The sequence below is a fragment of the Zootoca vivipara genome, chromosome 2, assembly GCF_963506605.1.
Source record: "Zootoca vivipara chromosome 2, rZooViv1.1, whole genome shotgun sequence".
NCBI lineage: Eukaryota > Metazoa > Chordata > Lepidosauria > Squamata > Lacertidae > Zootoca > Zootoca vivipara.
This window is the reverse complement of record NC_083277.1, coordinates 122,256,636-122,280,635: the sequence shown is the minus strand read 5'-3', so window position 1 is coordinate 122,280,635 and position 24,000 is coordinate 122,256,636. Positions and strand designations below refer to the sequence as shown.

The following is a 24,000-nucleotide window of genomic DNA, read 5'->3' as shown; positions in this document are numbered from 1 at the left end:
GATTAGACCTTTTAAGAAACAAACGAACAAAACATACATTATTTGGAAGTGGTTAAAATTTGTCACATTCTTTCACTGGAGGAAGATAAGTTGGCTGCACTGTAATTTAGTCATTCCTTCACAGCACAATAAAAAATATTGGGAACTGTAGTTTACCTCTCATAAAGCTACAATTCCCAGCACCGTAACAAATTACAGCTCCCAGGTGCATGGTGTGTGGCTGTTTAAGATGGAGCTCTGGCACTTTCAAAAGGAGCTATCCATTAGGAGGGTGATCTGATAAAGGAACACCTTTTGAGAGACAGAGACAATAGAGTACCGGCAGTGTTTATTTACCGAAGCAACCTCCCACTGTCTCAGAAATGGGCACCTCAAACCCTCAAGCTCACGGACGGATGCCTCACAGAACGTCTCTGCCTTTGTAGTCCTTTGGCCACATTTGCTTCAACGGTTTGGCTGAGAATTGAAATTGCATGCACGTGCATTCTTGTTGCCAGAAGTGGCCTCCTGCAACGAGGACTTTTGCAGGCGTCCAACCCTTTTTGTCAGGGAGGCTGCGATGGGGAGAGGATCGGTGTTTGCGCGCGCAAGCGCAAGGCTAGGAAGCGTATCTTCCTCAACCCAATACACGCAGGCTGGCAGGTATCCTTCTTTGAAATGTGCGAGTGGGCGGGAGGCGGGGAAGCTCCATTTGCAAGAAGGAGGGCCTGCATCCCCGCGCAACGCCGCGAGCGGGCAGCCATCCATTACAAGAAGACCCTGGCGGACTGCAATGCCCTTTGTGCTCTTGCCGTTAAGACGCGCAGCATTTCCACGCGCGGAGCACATTTGCTCTTTCAATTAAATCAAATGCATCCTTTGCAAGAAACTGCTGCTACGTTGAGTGTGAAGGCTTCGCCCACCACGTGCATCCTTCAACCCCCTTCTGTTTCCGCTGCCCCTCACCATATGATGATGGCTGCTCTGAGGATTAAGAAAGGAAGAACGAGAGAGCCAGAAGCACCCGTTTCTCCCGTTCCAGCAGCAAGAGACTGGGAGGCGCATGCGCCTTAAGGCCACTGCCGCGTAGTCCCCGCTTGCTGCCCCCTCCCCTGCCTTTCCATGGGAGCCCATGACGTCAGGCAGGCAGAAGGCGGCGCGAGCTCCATCAGGCGGTTGAAGCTCCTGGTGCGCCAGGCAGGGGTTGCTTTTCCTGCGTCCGGCGGCAGTGGTGGCAGGCGCTGGAACAGCTCGTGCATAAACCGCAACCGGGGTGCACACGGGCTTCAGTGTGTGCATCCTCCCTGCTGCACCACCTAGGAGGGGCTCGGAAGGGGGGGGAAAGGAGCTGCTGCTTTTCCGTTTGCCTCTGGATCCAGAAGGACCCCTCTTTATTTTCCTCCTTCTCGCCCTCCCTCCCCGCCCGCCCCACTCAATCCTGCCTCTTTCCCTCCATGCATCATTCCTGCGACTGCCTTGCCTCGCATCTAGTGCACAAGAGGGGCGGTGGGTTGCCGATTGCCCCCTCCTCCTTATTTTTCCTGCATGCAACCTTCCTTTCTTGCTAAGGAGGGCTGAACCCCCTCCTCTCTCCCCTCCCCAGCCTTTGCCGCTGCTGGGCTCTCTCATCTCCTGGGCTGGGAGGGAGAGAGGAGGAGGGAGAGGGGCTTTTCCTTGCCATCTCCCCCCCCCCTCCTTCGGTGGATGTGGAAAGAATTGAAGACCCCTGGAAAGACAGTGTGAAGAAGAGGAGGTGACGAAGGAGACCCAAGAAGAAAAGAAAGCGGTTATAGCTGCAAGTCTTCTGTGGACTGTCTAGAGCGCTGATCTTATTTTTTTAATATATTTTTTTGCACAAGCATGCTGGCCCACAGGCTAGAAGTGAAGATGGGGCCCTTGCTGTTTTTGATAGGATTTTTGCACATACTAGTAGGTTTCGCCCCTATTTTTGCCCTTGAAGGTGAGTTTAAAACCTTTTCTCCCTCCTTTTTCTCTATGCCATGCCTTCTGTCTTCTCTTGAGTTCTGTTTAAATGAATGAATGCCCGTTTTTATTACGTTGTCTGCTTGCAGTTATCTTCCTCAGTATAAACAATAACACCCCCCCCCCCTTTTTTGAAGTAAGGGTAGCTCTTCCCAAAACGGCAAGGGGTGGGTGGCTGGGTGGGGGAGACTGTTGCTGGTAAGAAATGAACATATTGTTGCAGTTTAGAACAAAGCTGCATTTTTTAAAAAGCAGGGACTGTGTGGAAGGGGGTGTTGCATATTTGGCATTCATCACTAGCCTAGCCTGCCCCCCCACCCTCAATACCAGCAAAATTCTGCCTGTTGTATGTATTACTTTTCAGGAGACAATGGATGTCTGTGCGTGAATATGTATGCTAATGCAGGGATTGGAGTTTTGTATTATTTTTAAGGGGGTTGTGGTGGGACAAGGGCAAGCCTATAAAATTAAGACCTGCTTCTGTGAGATATATTTCTTAATGAATTCACAGTGTTGAATGGAGGTAACACTGGAATGTCACCACACACACACACACACACACACACAGCCAGTATGCAGCTTTACAACACAACAGGAGCAAAACTCTGCTGAAGAGAGTCATGTTTTCTCCAGATCCTCACATTCACTAGTTGTCTTTAAAAAACAAAAAACAAAAACTGCACCTCCTAGTTTTACTGGCATATCCAGACCAGTGAATGCCAAGTAGTGGAAGTATTTGCTTCATACTGAAGTCTTCTTCCATTTCCTTTCCTGTTTCAGTAAATAAATCATTTGCTCTGAGCTTTGCAGTGCCTCTGCGTTTCCTTCAGCCTCTTCTGCTCCATTGTCAACTTGTGATATTTTCGCTTAAAGATCCTACGTACCTCTGCTGGCAAGAGAGCTATAAAATGGGGAGTTGAAAATCCATCTGTGAAATGACACTGTGCTGTGTGTCTAAATGACATATCGGTCAAGTATTCATATTTAATTGACTGTCCTGAAGATGTAGCTGAATGCCCTCTGATACAGTCGGTTAAACTGGAGACATCTAGGCAATTTAAATGTGATGGAATCTTGGCTATAAAAAAGCATCTGCTAAATCAGTGTTTCCTGCCACCCCACTCCCCTCAATTCCCCTCCAAAGCCAAAAGGAGAGGCTGCAGTGCGCCCTGAGTGCATGACATAGCATATACTGGAGATAACAAGGTAGAGTTTAGAGAGGTACCATGTTTTCAAGCCAGTTTGGAAGAAGGAGAAAAATAAGGACAGGGGTGCTTTCCGCTGGGGGATCAGGGCAGGAACACAGGAAGGTGGTGCTTGGGGAGTGGCTAGTTGGAAAAAAGAGAAAAAGCTGTGGATCACCAATGTGGCTTAGGAATGTGCTTATTTACTCTGCTGACATGGGGAATTTAAGCATGATGGGACAGGGAAGAGGCAAAGAGACCGCCTGCCATGCTTTTAGCTGAAGTGGTAGCTGCAAACTAGGGGTTTCTGTGGCTTCATCTCCCCCCCCCCCGGCAAAAAATGATAACAGATAACGAATTAACTTAGCTTTGCCAACCCCAAGCCCTCTATATCACATTTTTCACATATTATTCATGTGTGTGTGTGTGAGAGAGAGGGTTGTTATGACATTAGTTTCTTTTCTTTTTTTTTGAGCCTTCCTTCAAAAGAGACTTGTTTTCTGGAATTTCTCACTAAGTTCTGTTGTGCAAGTCATAACTTTGGGTCTTTGGGGCTCTGGTTTTTTGGGGGGTGGGGTGGGGTTGAGAGTTCCATTTTGGGGCCCTTCGACTGCTGCATTTAAAAATGAGTGTGCCATGCTGGTGGTGTTCTCTGTACTGTTTACATGTAACATTTTGAAGTCATTTTGTGGTTTAGACTCCCTAGATGTTATTCATGGCTATCTCTTCACTGAAGAGGAATAAGTGACTTCTGCAATGTGTAGGCACTGTGGACCAGTGGTTAGACACAACCGTCGGCACAACTAATGACAAACTTCAGTGCATCTTGTGACTGAGCCATAATTGAGCAATCTGTCATTACTGCGTAGATTCAGAACTAAGCAGTTTCTGCTTTGCAGTTCTCCATTTTGACAAGTCTCTTTGGATGGCATCCACTTTCTGGGCTTGATTTTGAACCAGGGCTAATGAAAAGCAACTTAGCCCTGGAACTAGTCCCCCCTCCCTCGCCACTCTGGTGCAGGCCTACAACATCCAAAGTAATAAGTGCTCCTTTGGGCATGTGCAGAGTGTGCTACCGGTAGTTCCCTCTGAGTAACTAGCTGATACAGAAGGATTCTGAGAAATACCTGCGAGGAGTGGGATTCTGTACATGCTTGAGTCTTTTTGAGTAAGCACTGCATTAATCCCCTTTTGCAGGACGGGTTTTCAAATACTGTAATGTGACTTCCACATCACAGCCTGCCTTCCCCAATCCTGAGCATGCCTTTTATAGTTTGTTTGGTCAGCTAGCATCTCTTTTGTACTTCTTCTGATTCTGCACGCCTTTCTAGTCCAGTCCTAACTCCCCTCCATTGCAGTCACTTACATATCTGACCCATCATGACTCTCTTTAGTTTTCTGGACTTTTTGTCTCCCTTTAGTCACTGGGGGGGCAGTAGTTTACTGGTGTACCATTTTTCAGTTGTCTGTTTGCTTGGCTGTTTAGAAGCTGGGGGGGCAAGTAGGCTAAGTCATACCTGTACTCTCAGTAGTCCCATTGAGTTCAGTGGGTTTAAGTTACCCAAGTCTATGAATTTTGACAGTGCTCAAAATACCCCAGACACGTTTTGCGACTGGTGCGGTTCCAACTGCAACCATGAGGAGATCTCTGGATGCTAGGTTGGCAACTGACAGCTCTATCTTGTTGACCCCTCCAGCTTTCTTCAGCAGGTAAGCAGAAGAGCTTATTTATCCTGCTTGGCAGGGGGTTGGACTGGATGGCCCTTGTGGTCTCTTCCAACTCTATGATTCTATGATTGCACTTAAATCCCACCTGCATGGTTCACCCCCCTCTTCAGTGAATTCCTACAATGACGCTGTGAGGTAGGTTCAGAGACTGTGACTGGCTCAATGACACCTAGTGAGCTTCATGACTGAGTGGGGATTAGAACCCTGGCCTTCCAGGTCGTAGTCCAACACTCTAACCACTACACCACCCTGGCTTCCTAGAGTACTTCTGCTATGGGGCAGCTCTATAAATTAGGTAAATAAATATGGGGAAAGCAAAATGTCACTTAGAGAAGGATTTGAAATATTTTCCTTGAAGCTTGAATTTGTTTTATCCTGGATTATTTTACCGTATTTGATGTTTTAATGTGTTGTAAACTGCTTTGAGATTTTTTCTTCAAAATATAAAGTGGTATTGAAATGATGATGATGATAATAAATAAAGCTCCTCACAAAAAATAAAATAAAAAGGCATCTAGACCAGGCACCCCCAAACTGCGGCCCTCCAGATGTTTTGGCCTACAACTCCCATGATCCCTAGCTAACAGGACCAGTGGTCAGGGAAGATGGGAATTGTAGTCCAAAACATCTGGAGGGCCGAAGTTTGGGGATGCCTGATCTAGACATTCTGTTGTGGCGAATGTAACCCAGGTTCAAGGTGCCTTTTGGTGATTAGCTTGTATATCTGAGTTTCTAACAATGGATTATGGTGGATCTACTCAGACCAACATTGGGCATTACCTTCTGTGCAGTTTATTTCTGTGGCTGTGTAATGCTGGATGTGGAATTGCTGGTTCTCTTAATGCACGTGTGGAACATCTGTATCTGAATAAAGCAGAGCTTCTTGTAGCCAGACACAGAATATGTTCACTTATAGAGGGTGAACCTGAATTGAGATGGTCTGGAGTATAATGGGCAGCCACTGTGTGTCACAGGTGCGATAGGAAGCTGGGATGGGGAGCAGTGTTATAACATGCCTGGATAGGAGCAAAAGAGCCTGTGGATGTGATATACATGAAGTATTCAGGGACAAACTGCTCATCCTTTTGTGCTGCATTTCTAGCCACAGACCTGGGCTTTAAAGCTCCGTGCCTGAATGGATTTTTTAATATTTTTTTTATCCCGGCACTTTCCCTGGGAAAACCTTCATTTTACCACTGAATTGGAGCCCCTGGCAATCTGGTTTTCCACGGATTGCCATTTGCTCCTATTCAGTGGTAAAGCATGGTTTTTCCCAGGGAAAGTGCCAGGACAAAAACTAAAACTCAGACATGGAGCTTTAAAGTGCAGGCCAGTGCCTGGAAAGCAGTGTGCAAAACTGAGCGCTCAGTTGCAGAGAACATGCTTAACATTCAAAAGATCCCAAGTTTAGTTGCTGGTGTCTCCAGTTAAAAGGAGTCAGGTAGCAGGCATTGGTAAAGACCCGTCACCACAGGCAACCCTGTGAAGTCATTGGCAGCCAAAGCAGATGACACAATTGGGTAAGGTAACCTGCCTTGCCCTGGCCTATAGACCTGGTTACGGCATAAAAGTTGTACCCTGTACCCTGACTTACCCTTCTCATTCTGTGCAGCTGCTGCCTTCTTTCCAGATCCCCAAAGGCACACACCTCCATTGTCTCCCAAGACAGACAGATGCCAACAACAGCAACAATACTAAATGTAGCACCACCCCAAGGCACAGATTGGCCAGCTGCATATGTTCTGTAGGGTACACCAGAGTAGCGCCATTTTATTATTTGGATTCAACCTGTGGCATGAATATCAGCTTTTATTGGTGCAGGGTTTTAGCCGGTGGTGGTATATAGGAAAAACAAAATATGGGTGGGCAACCGAAACTTTTCAGAGAGGTTTGGCTAGGAGATGTTTGGTGGAACTAGAACCTACGTTGCAAAGTATGGCAACCAACCTCACAACAAAAGTTCAGGCTGCAGTTTCAATGGCTGTGCCGTTGGAAAGCTCCACCCATGTGGTGCTAGGGATAAGGAGTATAGTTCACTAGGAACTCTTCATGTGTTGAAACCAGTGCGGGAATTCTGCAATCCCTTTTGTTTCTGTGTGATAGGAGGAAAAACATTAGACACCGTCTAATATAATGTGTGAGAAAGGAATACCTTTGTAGGGGAAGCTAATTCGCTTGCCCTTCGGCTGTTTTGAAAAACCATTACTGCTTTTTTTGTTTGTGGATTTTTTTAAAATGTGGCACGTTGTAAGGAGAGATACCTTGCACTTTCTCAGATCAGCTGTTCACGCACCCTAGTAGACAGCAGCTGTCCAGGCTCTCTGTCTGAGGTCATTCCCCATTCTGATACTTGAGACCCTTTAACAGGGACTGAACCGGGGATTTCATATATGCAAAGCACGTGCTCTACTTCTGAGCTCTTGCCCTCCTTCCCACCCCACATGTTAGTCCCTTTGAAATCACAGTTCTGTAGGTTGGTGCTTTCCATTGGCTTGTAGATTCTTGAAAGCAAGCAGATAATACCTAGCTTTTATTTCTCCCTTTCTGGCTCAGCCAACGGGTAAGCTTTTATAATTGCCTTGTAGCCCATTCCTAAGCATACAAATACTTAGGATAGATCTACCACCAGTTGTGCAAGCACTGTGTCACAAGACACAACACTGTGCTACTGTCACTCACAGGCATTATGCTGGCACCACTGGAGCAATTAGCAAAAGTGATTTAATGCCTGCACAATATCTTCAGACATATGTTGTTGAAACCTTTTTTAAAAATGCAGTTTGAGATTGTCACAATTCAGTTGTGAATGTCAGAATCTCATAATTCTGCCTTTTCATCAAGCCTTCGAGATCTGTAAGACTAATCCTTAGCCCATATAGTTCAGTGGCATTTACTTCCAAGTCAGTCCTCTTAAAATTTTGGCACATTATTATTTAGGTACAACCCTAAGTGTATCAGTTGCATGTGAGTTACAATCCCAACATGGGAGTGACCATAGCTCAGCAGTAGAGCACCTGCTTTACATGCCCAGGTGGTCCTAGGGTTGATCCCTACCATCTCCAGTTAGGTGGCAGGCGATGTGAGGGCTCTGGAGAGCTGCTGTCAGTCAGATGGACCAATGGTTTAACTTGGTACACTTTTCAGGGAGCTGTGATGGGGCTGTGGTTGGCTCCTGGGTGTACAATTAGTGTTGAACCCTCATTTGCCTCTGTGCAATTATTATGTGAAGTGGCCTTAAAAGAGTATCTGATCTTGAGTCTTTTTCTGTGGTAATTATCCTCACATGGGTTTTATTTTGTATTGAACTAATAAAAAAACCCTTGAGTCTTTGTTTGCAGGCTGATTTATTTGTTGAGCTATGGATTGCAAGCCCTTGTTTTCTGCTCTGTGGTCTTTATTGCTCGGGCTCAAGAATGGAATTGCCCTTGAGTGGAAGCCAGTAGGGAATGGGCCTTTTGAGCGCATTCTGGTCTGCTTTCCTTTCTCCTGCTCTCTTTCTTTAGCTGAAGCATTGTAAACTAGTCTGGCAGCTGATTGCAACGGTTGCCGCCCAAACTCTTATATAACATGGGTGGGTGGGTAGGTGTGTGTGTGTGTGGTGTGTGGTGGTTTATTATATATGTCAGCTGAGTGATGTTATGGAGTGCTGCATGTTAGTACTTGTAAATCTTTTGTGGCCCTGTCTCTGTGTTGTATGATGCTGTAGCCTTGGCTAAAGGGACACTTGGAGGTGGGCCTAGTGAACCAGAGGTATCTCACCCTGGTTGGTTGTATGCAGGGGCATTTTAACATACATAGTGGTAGGCAACTAGCAGCCTGGAGATTCAAGCTGGGCCCCAAAGCCTTTCCATCTGGGCCCTAGCAGAGGTCTTGTTCCCCACGACACCCCTCTCCCCCTGCCACTCTCACGCGTGCTTTTTAAGCACCACAGTAGTAGTCTGGTTTATACAAATAGCAGATGAGGTGATACATTTGTTCCTGTACTGTACCACTTGAGACTACAAGTGGGGGAGTTCAATGACTTAACACTCCACATATTCAAACAAACACACTTGCACATAGACACCTGATTTCAGACCAGAGGGTTCTTGCCTCACTTTTAACGTGTGGTGGTAGTTCTTTCTTTCTTTCTTTCTTTCTTTCTTTCTTTCTTTCTTTCTTTCTTTCTTTCTTTCTTTCTTTCTTTCTTTCTTTCGTGTTAAAACATGCTGTTTCCACCACAATCAGTAATTTAATCTGGGAACAAGTTTATGGCTTTTTCAGTACCTCTTCGTTGTCATATCTGCAAGATATGCTCTAGACCAGGGGTAGTCAACCTTTTTATACCTTTTTATACCTTTTTATACCCACTAATGCATCTTTCTTGATGGTAAATTTCCTTACCACCCACCAGTGCTCAATGGAAGGAGGATTCAGCTTGTGCCGTAGAACCCCCTACCGCCCGCCTAGAATCCTGAAACGCCCACTAGTGGGAGGTAGGGACCAGGTTGACAACCCCTGCTCTAGACTGTCAGAATTTATTTATTAAAATTGTATCTCACCCTTCCACCAAGGAATTCAGGGCAACTTACATTGTTTCCTCCATTGGTCCTCTCAACAACCCTGTGAGGTTGTCCAGGCTGAGAGGGAGAGAGAGAGGTGGCTAAGTGAGGATCTGAATTCTGGTCTCCCTAGTTATTGTCCAACACAAATACTCTCTTGCTGCCCAGCATTTACTCACATGCATGAAGTTTTTCTACTTTCAAGCATTATATAAAATTTATGAAATAAAATAAACGGTTGGTAGCTGTGGGAGATAGAGCTTCAGTAGCAGGTTGCGGTGGTGGGAAAAAGAGTAAAGGGCCTTTTGCCTGTGTCACAGCTCCTGCAATAGTGAGTCTGTGAAGGGAGCCAAGCTTCCTAGGCCTAGCTCAGGTCAAAGTTCCCCTTTCTTCCATTTCTTATACATGCCCTTCTTAACTCTCAGCTCCTTATGTAGCCACACTGGTTTCCTTACCGGTAGATGCCTCCCACTTTTCTTTCCTGTTGGTATTGTGTGCATTTGGTCGTTCAATATTTCTCCTTTTGGAACCTCCCGTCCTTCTTTGACTCCCTTCTCCTTGAGTATTTCTAACCACGAGATCACACCCAGTAGCTCCTTCAGCTTTTTGAAATGGGTCGATTTAAAGTCCAGAGTGCGTGTCCAACTACACTCGGCTTTCCTTTTCCTCTATATCATGAAACCCAGGAGGACATGATCACTTCCTCCTAATTTTCCGAGTACTTGTTGATCAGTTCTTCCCTGATGGTGAGGACCAGATCCAAGATAGATGATCCCCTTGTTGCTTCTTCCACCTTCTGGGAAAAGAAAGTGTCAGCAAGGCAACAGAGAAATTTGTCGAACCTTACATTCTTGGCAGAGTTTGAGTTCCAACAGATACTGGAGGAACTGAAGTCTCCCATGACTACTGTATCTCTCCTTTTTGAATGTTTGGCAATCTGCTCCAGGAAAGCATCACCCAAGTCTTCAGCCTGGCTTGGCGGTCTTTAGCAGACCCCCCACAGTAAGGTCTCTGTTGTTTCTCTTTCCTACATTTTTTACCCATATACTCTCAATCTGCTTTCCATGGTCCAGGTCATGAAACCTTGAAACTTGACATTGAGCTCCCAATCATGTTTTGGGAATAACTGTAACAGGCTTGCAAATAAAACAATGTTAGATGGGCAGACTCTTGTGATGCATCCATTATACCTCTGAATACCAGAGATGGGAATCTCAGGGGGAGAGTGATGTTGTGCTCATGTCCTGCTTGCGGATATCCTGCCACCATTTGGTTAGCCACTGTGAGAACAGGATGCTGAACTAGTTGGGCCATTGGCCTAATCCAGCTAAATACAGTTGCCATGTAAAATATATCTGCCAGGCTAGATTAGTTGTTGTTTGACTCCCATAATTTTAGCATTCAGACTTCAGCAAGCTTTACTTGGATGGGAAGAGGTATAAATGTTGCAAATTCACAACATCTCTTTAAAGGATAACTTGTCTAGCTTGTAGAATGCTACTATGGACTGAATGCCTTAAAACACCCACCCACCCTGTGTTTTATACAGTGGTGCCTCGACTTACGAATTTAACCCGTTCCGAAGGCACCTTCGAAGGTCGAAAAATTCGTAAGTCGAAAAATGCCATTGGAAACGTGATTTCCCATAGGAATGCATTGGAAACGGAAAAATTCGTAAGTCGAAGCAACCCTATCTAAAAAATTTGTAAGTCGAAAAATCCCTATCTAAAACCGCTGCGGTTTTCTTTTGGATGTTGAGACATTTGTAAGCGCGCGGCCATTACCCCCATTCGTAAGTCGAAAAATTCGGTTGTCGAGTCATTCGTAAGTCGAGGTACCACTGTATTGTTATTTCTGAAGTGTATCATTAATTAATAAGTAAGAGCTGTTGACAAAATACACCCACCGGGGGAAAAATATTTAGTGTTTATCCACGTGAACTACCAATTCCAAGATTTTGACAACTACAGTCGAACAATAGTGGATGTCTATACCTGTACAGAAGGTAGGAAGAGAGACAGGGGAATACTAGAGATCAGAAACAGTCTTATTCTTTCTGGAGAAGTGCCTGCATATTGTCCTTGTCCTATGACATCTCTGAAAAAGATATTTTCATGACAGAGGCCCAGACTGCAAATGTTGTACCCTTTGGAGGGAAATATTTAATAAGACACTAAACAACTGATCACTTCATAGAATCATAGAGTTGGAAGGAACCTTGGAAGTCATCTGATTCAATCCCTTGCTCAGTGACAGGAATCTTTCAACTGCAGCTTCCCTGACTCTGCTTAAGTACCTCCAGCAAAAAGGGAGTTCTCCCCCCCCCCACCTCCCCCATGGCAGTCTGTTCCTCTGTGAAAACTGCTATTACCACTTGGAGGTGTCTCCTAATCCAGGATTTGACAACCTGGTGCTTTCCAGCTGTTTTGGACTACAGGTGTTTTTGTCCAAAATGGCTAGACAGCACCAGGTTGGCCAATACTGTTCTAATATATAGCCCAAACCTCCCACTTGGATTTCCCACCCATTATTCTAGTCCTGTCTTCTGGAGCAACAGAGGAACAAGTCTGCTTGACAGCCCTTCAGATATTTGAAGCCTGCTATTGTATCTCCTTTTAATCTTCTCCAGGCTACAATATACCCACCTGCCTTCTTGTGGTACCCCCAAGTCTGCCTCCCCAGGCTGATTACCTCACACTGCCTAGTTGTAGGGTGGACCTGTACATGTTCTCTTTAAATCATCACCATGAAAATAGAAAAATAAAAGAAGACCCTGGAATATCCATGGGGATGTGGCCTTGCATAGTTGCACGGGGAGACGGACACCTGAGTGTGCCCAGAGCACCAATATGCCCTCTCTTTTCTCTGTGGTGCTTTGGCAAGGTAAAATGTCTTTTGATAGTGCAAACGTAAATCCTCTGCAATCCTCTGCAGAAACAACCCTCTACATTTTTTTTTGCATGTTGTGGGATACAGATCTGTTCATGGTGTGACAATCTCACAAGAGTGAAAGTTAGTGTGACTGTATAAATCTGCATAATGTTGACACAGGAAAGGAACCAGGCAAATCATTAAAAAGGGTGGTAGTAACATGCCCTACTTCGCTCTGCTCTTGGAAATCCTGGAAGGCTCCTAGGCTTTGGTGTAATCAGCTGAACTCTAATGCTTCCCTAGCCTTGGGGAATATTTGCACTGTAAACATATATATCAACCTTATGTCATTCTAATCCTCACTGCTTCCTCCAGGTAATCCAGAAGATTGCTGTTTGGGTGAAGATGCTGAATATTCTATATAATAGGCCTTCCTCCCTGAATAATAACAATAACAATAATATTGTATATGCTTCTTACTGCAAAAAAGCATCTCAAAATGACTTACATTTTTTTTAAAAAAAATGCTTACAAGTATCAAATTTAAAAATACATTAATAACTTAAAGTGCTCATCCTGCAATAACATAAAAAGGGCACATTGTACCCCTTCCAACTAAAAGAGGAACACAAAATGGGAGCAAAGTGCCTGGATGAATAGGAGTGTCTTCACCCTGTCCCTAAAAGTTTACAGCATAGTGATGGCAATAGACTCATCTCTCTGGGCAGAGCATTCCACATTTGGGAAGCCACCCCTGAGAAGTCCTGGTTTCATGTTGATTCCCTCTGTAGCACCCTCAGTTCATGGGGTTCCCTGGGAAGAAGCAGTTTTAAGTTTGTAGTTCAGTCTGTAAGAGCTCCAGGTGCATTTTATTGCTCTGCTCTTGCTTACTTCAGTGCACCCCCCCCCCATGAAATCTTTCACTAATTGAAATCCGTCCTCCTTTTCCTTTTCACTGCTGGATTCCTGTGCTGCCTTAGATTCACTTGAAGTCGGGTGAGCTGGGGTAGATCCAGGAGGCAAGCAGAAAGATTTCTCTTTCATGGAACAAAGGCCTCTATTCTCATATAACAAAAATCAAATTGCCTTGAGAACATAAGAAGGAGCACTGCTTTCTCCCTAAGATGGTTGCTCTCTCTCTCTCTCTCTCTCTCTCTCTCTCTCTCTCTCTCTCTCTCTCTCTCTCTCGGCTTGTGTGTGTCTGGAGTAAAAATTCACACACCTTTTGCAGTCTAACTTGTTACAGCCCAGACAGGTTTATTGTGTTGTCTACTTTGTTCAAGAGCTCTGGAGAACTATGTTGGTAGAAGTCCATCCTAGACTTGAACCCATCATCTCCTGAATCAGCCATCCATTGCCGCAACAATCACTACGTTCATCCTGCCAACTGAGATGCTTATCCCAACCTAATTGCATTGTGTGCTGTCAAAGAAACAGAACAACTTGTCCAAGAAAAAAGAAAAAGACTCATAAGCAATTGGTTGTAAAAACTGACTTCTTCCTCATCCCTGTCCTCTTTTGGGATGACATTAAATTTCCCCATTTGCCCCCCCCCCCCCGACATTTGAACAAGCATTTTAATCACAGGAGGGGTTTGCAAAAATGTCTGAATTGCTTGCCATTTGTGTGTTTACCAGAAGGAGATAAAGATTCCTGAACATTAGGAAAGTATTTCAATTGTTATATTGCAAGGGGGAAGGACATTTTTTGGTGAAATGCTGGCTGTGTACTGAGGTGATCTTGGGTGACTCACTCCTCACACCATCAGACCTTCTGCCCCATTGTCTTTTTGGAGGTTCAGTAGAAGTTCTTTGCAATGTTATCATCTATTCCAACTTTTTATCACCAGACTACTTGGAGCAGGGTTTCCCTCTTGCGCAGAAACATGGTCCCCTAATCTCAGTTGGGCACCAGTAAAGTAGTGAAATCAAAGGAGGCTAAGGGATTGATTATGGCAGGGGGTCCCCAACCTTTCCTAACCAGAGAGAGCACATATGGAAGTTTAAGAGAATGGTGAAATTTAAGAGGCTGGTTTAAGAGACCATTTCACAGAAGGAAAAATTGGTGATGCCCACCCTTCACAGCAACACACCTTCTCATACCCTGAATCAAGTAATATGCAGTTAATAACAACAAAAAAGTAGACCACAGCATCCCACTCACCCACGAGAAAATTATGATTGTTACCAAAGTTTGGTTCCTTCCACCTGGTTGATGAACAACTAATGCTGAATAGAAGTGTGCAAGTCAAGGGATCCAAACTTTTAAGGCACATTTAGGTTTGCCATACATCAGGAAAATTCCTGACATGTCCTGGTTTTAGGGTGTAAAAATGGTGTCAGAGGAATTTTGTCGAATTGGCAAAATGTCAGGAAAAGCCCGGATGTATGGCAACATGATGGAAAAAGCAGCAGAAACAGCTCCAAAAAGCTTTAAATCACTATTTTTGGGGTCTTCGTAAAAACAGCTTTGTGGGCTCAACAACTTTATGGGTGTCAGGAATTTTACCATTTGAAGTATGACAATGCTAGGCACATTATTATTATTATTATTATTATTATTATTATTATTATTATTTTATTTATACCCCACCCATCTGGCTGGGTTTTGCCACTCTGGATGGTTTCCAACAGAATATTAAAAACACGACAAAACACCAAACATTAAAAACTTTCCTAAACAGTGCTGCCTTCAGATGTCTTCTAAAAGTCAGGTAGTTGTTTATTTCCTTGACATCTGGAGGGAGGGTGTTCCACAGGGCCACTACCAAGAAGGCCCTTTGCCTGGTTCCCTGTAACCTCACCTCTTGCAGTGAGGGAACCACCAGAAGGCCCTTGGATTGAGATTGAGATTTTTGAGTGAGTGCTATGGCTGCTACTGTGTCCCCTCTCCCTTAGATGAGCCCCTCCATCGAAGGGTGTGTGAGAAAGCACACACACTTTGCTTTTCTAAGGGTTCTTGAGTAAAATAATTTGAGGTTTGAATAGTACATAGAGATGAAAGAGGAAGTGAGCAGCGGCATAACTTTTCCAATTTCCTTCTTCAGTGGGCAGGGATTGAGGAAGTGGGGGGCTTTGTGGGCACCATGGGAAGGCCCCAAAGGTGCCATGTGAACTATCTTATTACACATTGATCCAGGCAGGCAGGCAAGTGAGTTGGTGGGCTGGTTGTTGGTGGGTTAGTGTCATGAAAGAATCTGGAAGCGACCTGGTTATTGCAGGATTTATTTGAAGCAGGCATGCATTGTTAGATACAAATTTCCTTGGATCTTCAGATGGGTGTTACTCCAGAGAGTGTTCTTTCGCTAGTAACATGGCAAGCGTCCTTAAGTTTAAGCAACAGAAGTGGTCTTAAGACCTTTCCATCTGAGCTTGTGTTTTGTGGCTAGGTTTTAAGCAGATATGGAATTACTGCAGTTCAGTAGATTGTTATAGTTTTTTGGGGGAAGGAGGAACCACAAACCTCTGTCCTAAAGTTTAGATAACCCACAAATAGCCTTTGGTGGAGATAAATGTTTCCGGGCAAAAATAAATGCACTAAAATTAGGATAGACAAGATGCTGCAGACAGGAAAACAGTCCCGTATTGATGAGCACAAGGGAACTAGCTATGTTAATAAATAGCTTCCTTCTGTATCTCCCTTATGGGAAGGAGAGTATCTGAAAAGTCACTTTCTTACAACAATATGGGAGATCAATCTGTCCACTATCCTTCTGCTGTTCACTGATTCAAATGACATCCTGTTTATCTTAATATTTCCTGTTGGATCCTGGAGTCTCAAAAGAGTTCAGTACTTTGGGGGTAAGAAGAGGAGTGGGAAATGAAACAAGGAATTTGGAAAGCGCATGGAAATTTAAAAACTTGGTTTTGCTTTGCAAGTCTTCCCTTTTTTACTTTTAGTTGCAAAATAAAATGTGAAAGGGCCACCACCCTTACTACTACTACTACTACTGCTACTACTACTATACCACATGGCACTGGATTTTGATGTTACTTTTCTGTTCGAGGCAACTGTTAAATCTAGGTTAAATTTAGGCAATTGTTAAACCTAAATTACAGGGTGTATCACACATCACGGGAACAAAATGAGTGAGATGTGTGTCAGGGCTTTTCCCACTTTTTCCCAGTAGGTTTGAAGAATCCGAACAGTCAAGAAATGACTGCTGAGGCAGAGATACTTGAGCATTTTCCCAATGCTCAAAATGCAATATTTGGTTTTTGGGAAAATATGACTCTTCCCCCATTTGCAAGTCAGTTGCTTTTTCACAAATTAATATATGCCTCTAAGAACCTAGCCTGTGTACTTCTAAATATTTACATTAATCATTTGTTGAATGGCTTGCCAACGATATAAAAAGTATGAATATAAATTAAGTTTTAGTAACAAGATTTCCCTTTCTGGTTGCTTAGAGGCAGTTCTTAACTTGCTGCAGGCAAGTAACTAATTACAAGCCCAATTTAACTGATTTTCTTTAAAGCAGAAGTGGGCAGAATGTAGATCTGGATATGCAGCAGATCTCTGGTTGTTTTGCGGTAGATCAGCAAGAATGTCATATTCCCAGTTGATCAACTATAGCAGCAACAAAAGTAACCCCTGTCCTACAAAATATACTGCTAAAATTTAGAAAGCTTATGCTGATCAGGAATGCATTTTCTTGTGAGTGGAATGATTGTGAGCTCCTTTCAGTTCTGGTAGCCAGAACAAAGTCCTGGGCACAGAATTCTTTAATTCTTTACTCCATCAGTAATGGATCTTGGGGTTCTAGCAGAAACCCAAAGTAGGTCCAGCAAGCTGTAAGTCTGCCTATCCCTGCTTTAATGGACCTTAAGAGCCTTGCAGACTTTTAAATCAACTCCACTCTTCTCCACAATTGGATTTAGCATTGGCATTAAATCGTGGCTAGCTTATGTATGTGAATAACTTTACATATCAAATGAGCAAGCTATCTCTCTTTTTTAAAATGTTTTGCAAAAATGGCAACCTTACAGTTTTGGTGAAAATGATGGCGTGTGGAGTGGAAAGACAACACACCAAAATAGCAGGGACGGGGAAGTGAGGAATCTTTTTTGGCTAGTGGGGAATTGCATCTGGAAGCAAATCCACAAATTGCATTTGCAGCCTAGCCAGAGTGTGTGCATGTGTCTGCTCATGTGGGTGCTAAAATGAGGAATTAAAGGATTTGTTTTAGGAACATAGGAAGCCGTGTGTGCAGCATTGTCTACACTGACTGACTGTGACTCTCTAAGACTTCAGGGAGAAGTCTTTCCCAGGCCTACCTAGAAATGCTGGTGATTGAACTCAGGACCTTCTGCCTGCCTGAGATATGGCCCTTCCCAAGTTCCTGATGTGGAAACTTTCCTAACCAGTTCTACCAGGACACACATGCAGAGTGAAGAGAATAGTTCATGCCCCTCACCCTGAATGTAAAACTGTTTTCAGGGAGGAATGAATGAATTGAGAATGGACAAACTTTTTTTATTTCTACCCACTCCCCAAATCCTAGTTAACAATGTGATCTTCATTGCATTCCTTTCGAGTTACCAGAGAGAGGCATGTCTTCTTAGCCTCATTTTGCTTCAGTTTTCTCCAGAAGCTCTTCCACTGGAGTCAGAGTTGGGTGAAACATTCTCCACCCCGCCCCATCATTTTTAAAAAATAAAACCGAGCACTATTTTCTAGCCTTCAAAGCTTGAGCCTTGCTGCCCTGTCATAAGCCAATGTCAGCTGTGCAAAAACAGAGCTCCACCCTAACAGGAATGTGATTTTGGCTTGTCTCTCCACATGTCCTTCCCTTCCCAGCTTTTTCTTTTTTATGAAGTGTTTTCCTGTGACAGGGGATCTCTCTTTCTTCTTCTCTCATTTAGCTATCCTGACCTTCTTGCTTCTTTCACAGCCTGCCCTGATTTGCAAGGACAGTAGTACAGTCATACCTCGGTTTAAGTATGCCTCGGTTTGAGTATTTTCAGTTTAAGTACTCCGTGGACCTGTCTGGAACAGATTAATCCACTTTCCATTACTTTCAATGGGAAAGTTCGCTTCAGGTTAAGTACGCTTCAGGTTAAGTACAGACTTCCAGAACCAATTGTGTTTGTAAACCGAGGTACCACTGTAGCATTTTGGTTGCTAGAGTTCGTGCTCATTGTTACCTAGTCTGTGCCAAAGTAAAAAAACAGCTACGCACGCTCACCCTACTTTCCCATTCCCCCTCAGCTTGTCATGTGGACCTGCTGTAGATGTCATCTGGTCATTGGACTGGGCAGTCTGAAGTTTCCCTATGTGTGTGCTTATCCTTAATACATTGAATCTTCCATAAGGCTCACCATCGCTATCTAGTGTCACTTAAAACGTTTCATTTTCAGCTGTATAGCAGAGTCCTATGTCTGCTAGCAATAGCCCAACATCTGCCTTGTTTTGGGCTGCATGCATCTTATGTCTTACTCAGAGCAGAGCTTTTCAAATTAGTGATTTCCATTAATCATTCTGTTTACTTAAATGAGTCTACTTTGAGTCTAATTTGGATACAACCCAGTGTCTTGTGTCTCGCCACTTTTTTTTTTAAAGGGATATAATGCTGAATTCATAAATTTCCAATTTTTTAAAAATGATTTGAATTAACAAGACAAATGAGCAACCTCTGCACCTGGCCAAATCCTCTTGTGCCTTCTAGGGTTTTTTGTTTCAGCCGTGCTGTTCTTCTCTGGTCCTTGTTTTATAGCCACACTCTAGTATCATAGTGGAATCCTGTCATTTCACTTTCTTGTAGCATACTGCTCATTGTGATGTGGAGCCTGGACCTGGAATCTGCTTTCCTGCTGCTCTGAGAATACACTCCTTTCTCTTGGGTGAAAGAAGCATTTATTTCAACAGATTTTATAGATGATAGATAGATAGATAGATAGATAGATAGATAGATAGATAGATAGATAGATAGATATTGGGGGGGAGTAGTATTTCTGTCTGATCTCAAAGGTTCCAGAGAGACAGCAGCATTAAAACCATATTTCTTTCATTTGCTGTTTCACAGAAAACATGGGCGTATTTAAATCTCTGTCCTCTGCAATATGTGTGAGCTGCTGTAGGTTGCTTGACATACCCTTCAGTCTGCAGAGACGGCATAAATTGCACATATGCTTCTAAACATGAAAGGCATGCCAGGATGAAGCTGTTTATTTGCCCTCTTCTACTTAGGCTTTTCCCACTCCTGCCTTCTAAAATGGCTGTCCAAGCCCTGATGGGAAATGGGAAAGAAATCCAAGGAAGAAGGAAATGAAGATGGTTGTCAGGCAGTCTGTAGGCCAGTTCCAGTGGTGACTTTATCAGGCCTCCGTATTCCTGCAGTTGGAGGAAATGTGGTGAATGGAGGATCACTTCCCAGGCCACACTGTTTCTGTGGGTTCTGCCTCCCTTCCCAAGCTGGGGATGTTTGGATTTGGCAGGGTGTATTGTCAGCAGGCTGGAGTCTGAAAGATTCCAGGGTGTACAATTGCCTGGTCAAATTCTTAGTTTTATTCTGTTTTAGCTAGGTGGGATTTTAAAGAGGTGGGATAGAAATTCAATAAATAAATTAATCGTGTCTCTTCCCCCCCCCCCCATTTTTTGCATCCTCAGCTAGATGATCACAGTACTCATTATTTCTTTTATTGTACCATGTCTCCTCTTCAGTTCCAAACAGTCATTCTTAACTGGTCCTATGGTGGAGGGTGTGAGTGCCTCCCCCCTCGATTTCGTTTTTGGAGTGGGCATCTGTTTTGAGGGTTCTGCTGCTAAATAATTCCCCCCCCCTCCGGCAATCTCCTACTGCTTGCATCAGAGTTGTACCTTTGCAAGGCATTTAACTTTGTGCATCCTGCCGTTTATTATTTTTAACACCAGCAGTAACCCTCCATCCTCCTCTAAAAATTCTGCTTGCCATAATTTGGCTGCTTTGTTGGGAGAGGAGTTTAATTCCCCCCCCTTACAATTTGGTAAAAGCCGAATACATAATTATTTACAGACCAAGTTTATGGTTCTTGTTTTTCCTGTTGATTTGCCTCTTTCAGCTCCTTATGTCTAATACTACTTTGGCAGAGCACACAGTGCAACAGCAAATACTTTTTGCATTACAGCTAAGCTAAAAATTCTTGTTTTTGTCCTGTCTGCCTTTAAAGAAAAGTGGGGCATGATGAAACTGCTTTCTAGAGCTGTTCTGCCGAGTCTTGCTTCAGTGCATAAGGAACTATTTTCCAGTGTTCCTGGCTGTCATATATGCTAAATATAGAATAGAATAGAATAGAATTTTACTTACCTTTTTTTTGCCAAAGAAGTTAACATGAGTAATAGACAAGTTGCAGCCTCGCAAACTCTTGAATCCTTTCCTAGCTTCAAATCAGTAGTGTCACTCACAACCTTAAAAACTGCTTAAGTGTACAATCCTGTGGCTTTCTACTTAGAAAGAAGTCTCACTGTGTACAATGGGGCTTGCCCCTAGATAAGTGTCTATAGGGTTGCAGGGCTAAGACTTTCTAACATAGAAAGCAGAGCTTTAATTTGGTTCAGGGGATGTGTGCATCACTTTCACATCAAAAGTTAATTGAGTTTAAACTTGACTTTTCCAGACAAATCAATTAATGCAGCTAAATGATGTCACTATGGCAAAATTAAACACAAGTGACAAGTTCAAAACCTAATTATTGTTGATGCTACCGTATCAGATAAGAATTGTTGCAGTGCTCACATACATATTATGGTAAGGTGACTGTTAACTTAAAATACAACTTTCTTGTGCAAATACAGATAATAACTATTCTTAGGTGTAGGGTACCTCCTGGATCTGAGATGGGGAATCTGTGCCTTCCATTTGTTATTGGATTCCAACTCCTATCAGCCTCAGCCAATCTGGTCAGTGCTCAGTTCTGTGAATGCTAAAGGACTGATCACGCTGACCATTCATTTTCCTTGCATGCCATAGTGAAACAACAGAACCACTGCATTATTTATTTTTTATTGTTTATAGATCACCTCTTAGGACGGAGCCCTTCCAAGGTAACTTTCAACAAACTAGAACAATATTTAAGATGTAGCCAATTTAAAATCAGAAAACACAGTCATTGATAAATGATAGAATAATTAGGACCATAGGTGTTATACTGAGTCAGACCATTGGTCTATCTAACTGTATTGTCTATATCAGCCTTTATCATCCTTGGGTTCCCATATACTCTTGAACTACAACTCTCACCATCCCTGACCTCTACCCTTGCTGGCTAGGAATAATGAGACTTGTAGTTGAACAACATCTGGGAACCCAAGGCTGAGAAAGGCTGGTCTGTACTGACTGTCCGTAGTTCTCCAGGGTTTCAGACAGGAGATATTCCAGGCTCTACATGGAGATGCCATGGAATGAACCTGCGACCATCTGCATGCAAAGTGGATGCTCTTCTGCTGACCCACAGCCATTGACGGGTCCTAATTATTACAGTAACCAGTAAAAGACATTGGAACACTCACCTCCCAGAGTGGCTGGGGGAACCCGGCCAGATGGGCGGGGTATAAATAATAAATTATTATTATTATTATTATTACCTCAGTGTTGACAATTAAGTACGTATGTGGGATTGCTCACTGTTAAAATACTGTGGCTGTGATGATAAGTTATTCTTTAATATTCCTGAGAATCATGTAGGTTGATGCTATAATCTTCAAAATGTTTCTTTTCCTGCAAAGCTGGTGTTTTTGCTTTTTTTTGGGGGGGGGGAAGGGGGTGAACTGGCTTGAATGTTCTCTAGAGCCGGTGTAGGAAACCTTTGGCCCTCCCTGAGGAGCTGTGCAATCCTTGCAGATGGAGCCAGACCCATTCTTCGGTGTGCCAAGCAGATGAGCACAATTAGCAAACCCTCCCCCCCTTTTTTTGTATACAATCCCAGAGTAAAACAAGTCTGGCAATTCCAGCAAGTGGAGAAGTCAACTTCAGTCAAAAGGACTGACTTGAGAAGTCGCAGTTTCCTTTTCGGAAGCTGTAGATGGAAGCTTTTGTAGAACATGCTGGATAGTAGCAGCAGCCCAGTTTTGCTGCTCTGCACTTGACTCCAGCTCCCTTGTTTTATTATATCCTGCTAGGAAAATTGTTGTTTTAATGTGTCCAATAGCTCTTTGAAGCCCATCAATCTAGTCCATTTACTTAATTCCATGCAGGGCTTTGTTCCCCGAGCGCTGTTTTAGACATCTGAGATTGGCTTAGTGAATAACGAGTTTGGATAATGGATTTGAACAGCAGCTTATTGTGTCTGGTGGAACAGTCAAACAAGTGTATCTTTTTGCCTCTTTTCATTTGGTGGCAAGTGGGCTTGTGCCAAGAACAGTTGTAGCGTTCTACCTGTTAACAAATCCCTCTTAGGGTTACTGGTGCCTAATGAAGCTGTGCTGATTATAATCATGAATAAATCAAAGCCAGGATTTATCTTCCCTTACCACACCCCATGGCCCATTTTGTTTTAGTTTAGGTTCTCAGCCATTTTACAGCATTGAGGCTGTAAAATGTACTGTATTAGGCTTCCAGAGAAGCCAGTTGCTTAGTACTTTGGGGGGAAAGCACCTGGTTCTGTGATTGTTCAACAAACAAACAGCAAACAAACAAACAAACAAAAACCCCACAGATTCAGGGTTACTGTGAGGAAGGGATGTGTGAGAGAAAGCTTTTTGCCCAGTTGAAAAGCTTCAGCTACCCAAGCTTGATTGATGACATGAGAAGGCTTTTTCCGTTTTCCTGACTAATAATTCCTGCATTTTATGTGATCTTTCACACAATATAATTTCACTGCTGGAAATCTAGTGGAAATTTAGTGCTCATTTCCATGCCAATTGCTTCCAGGAAAAAAATTCATTTGCAACCCAGTTTACTTGGAAAAACATGTGAATTTTGCACTGTAATTTTTCATGTAATGAAATTTAGGGTGGCATCCCAGTGTACAGTTCTTTCCTGCCTTTTGAAATTTAACATGATATGGCAGTCTATCGATCAGAAAGCCACAGTTCCATAACGCAGCAGGTACTGCAGTGTAAAAGAAAAAAGAAAACAACAACAACAAAAACTACCGTAACACAATAAATTCCACATCTGAATGCAGCCGTAGGCTCCTTGAGGAAAGGACCGGTCTAGGCCTTTTGAGAAGCCATATTGGGCCTATATTGTAAGGCCTAAGAGGCAGCTTTTTTGAACTGCCTAAAAAGGTTGAAGGGCACAATGAAAAAATAAGTCGAGTGAATTGGGACCTCCCTTTTAAGGCCCTTATCAGGTTTGTTTGCTCATTGCAGAAGCCACCTAACATCTGTAGGCAGGCTTTTAAGTTTTTGGATTGAATTACTTGAAGCAACAGGAATGTTTAAAGCCCTGAAAATAGAAGTGCATTTCCCAAGGTTCCTACTGCTTTTCTGGCAGTCCGTTTAGTCTCAGTGAATACACAGTGATCAAAAGCTCTTGCAATAACAAGGGAATGTATCTTTGTCTCCCCTCAACGTGACAAATGTGGCCATGCTAAGCAGCAAAAAACAATAGGTGTGAGGAACCTTTGGCCCGCCAGATGTTGCTGAACTACCACTCCCAGCAGCCCTGTCGGTATGACCAGGAATTATGGGAGTTGCCACAGGATCCCCACACCTGCGGACCCTTACTAGCTGATAAGGCTACACCATGATTTTGATAGTGGGTGAGGGGTGGGGAGGAAAGGAGACCTGAAACC

At 43.5% G+C, this 24,000-nt stretch overlaps 1 protein-coding gene across 6 annotated transcripts in view; it reads left to right on the top strand.

Annotated features, from left to right (window-relative positions):
• The first annotated feature begins 1,137 nt into the window (after positions 1 to 1,137).
• Positions 1,138 to 24,000, top strand: part of LRP1 (LDL receptor related protein 1) — a 335,312-nt gene continuing 312,449 nt past the window's right edge. For 3 of the 6 annotated variants that reach the window (XM_060272179.1, XM_060272176.1, XM_060272175.1), the window contains exon 1: positions 1,138 to 1,939. In XM_060272179.1, coding sequence (XP_060128162.1) covers positions 1,840 to 1,939 — 100 coding nt within the window. In that variant the 5' untranslated portion in view covers positions 1,138 to 1,839. The remainder of the gene's footprint in view (positions 1,940 to 24,000) is intronic. The other 3 variants (XM_060272180.1, XM_060272178.1, XM_060272177.1) reach the window with 1 other exon arrangement.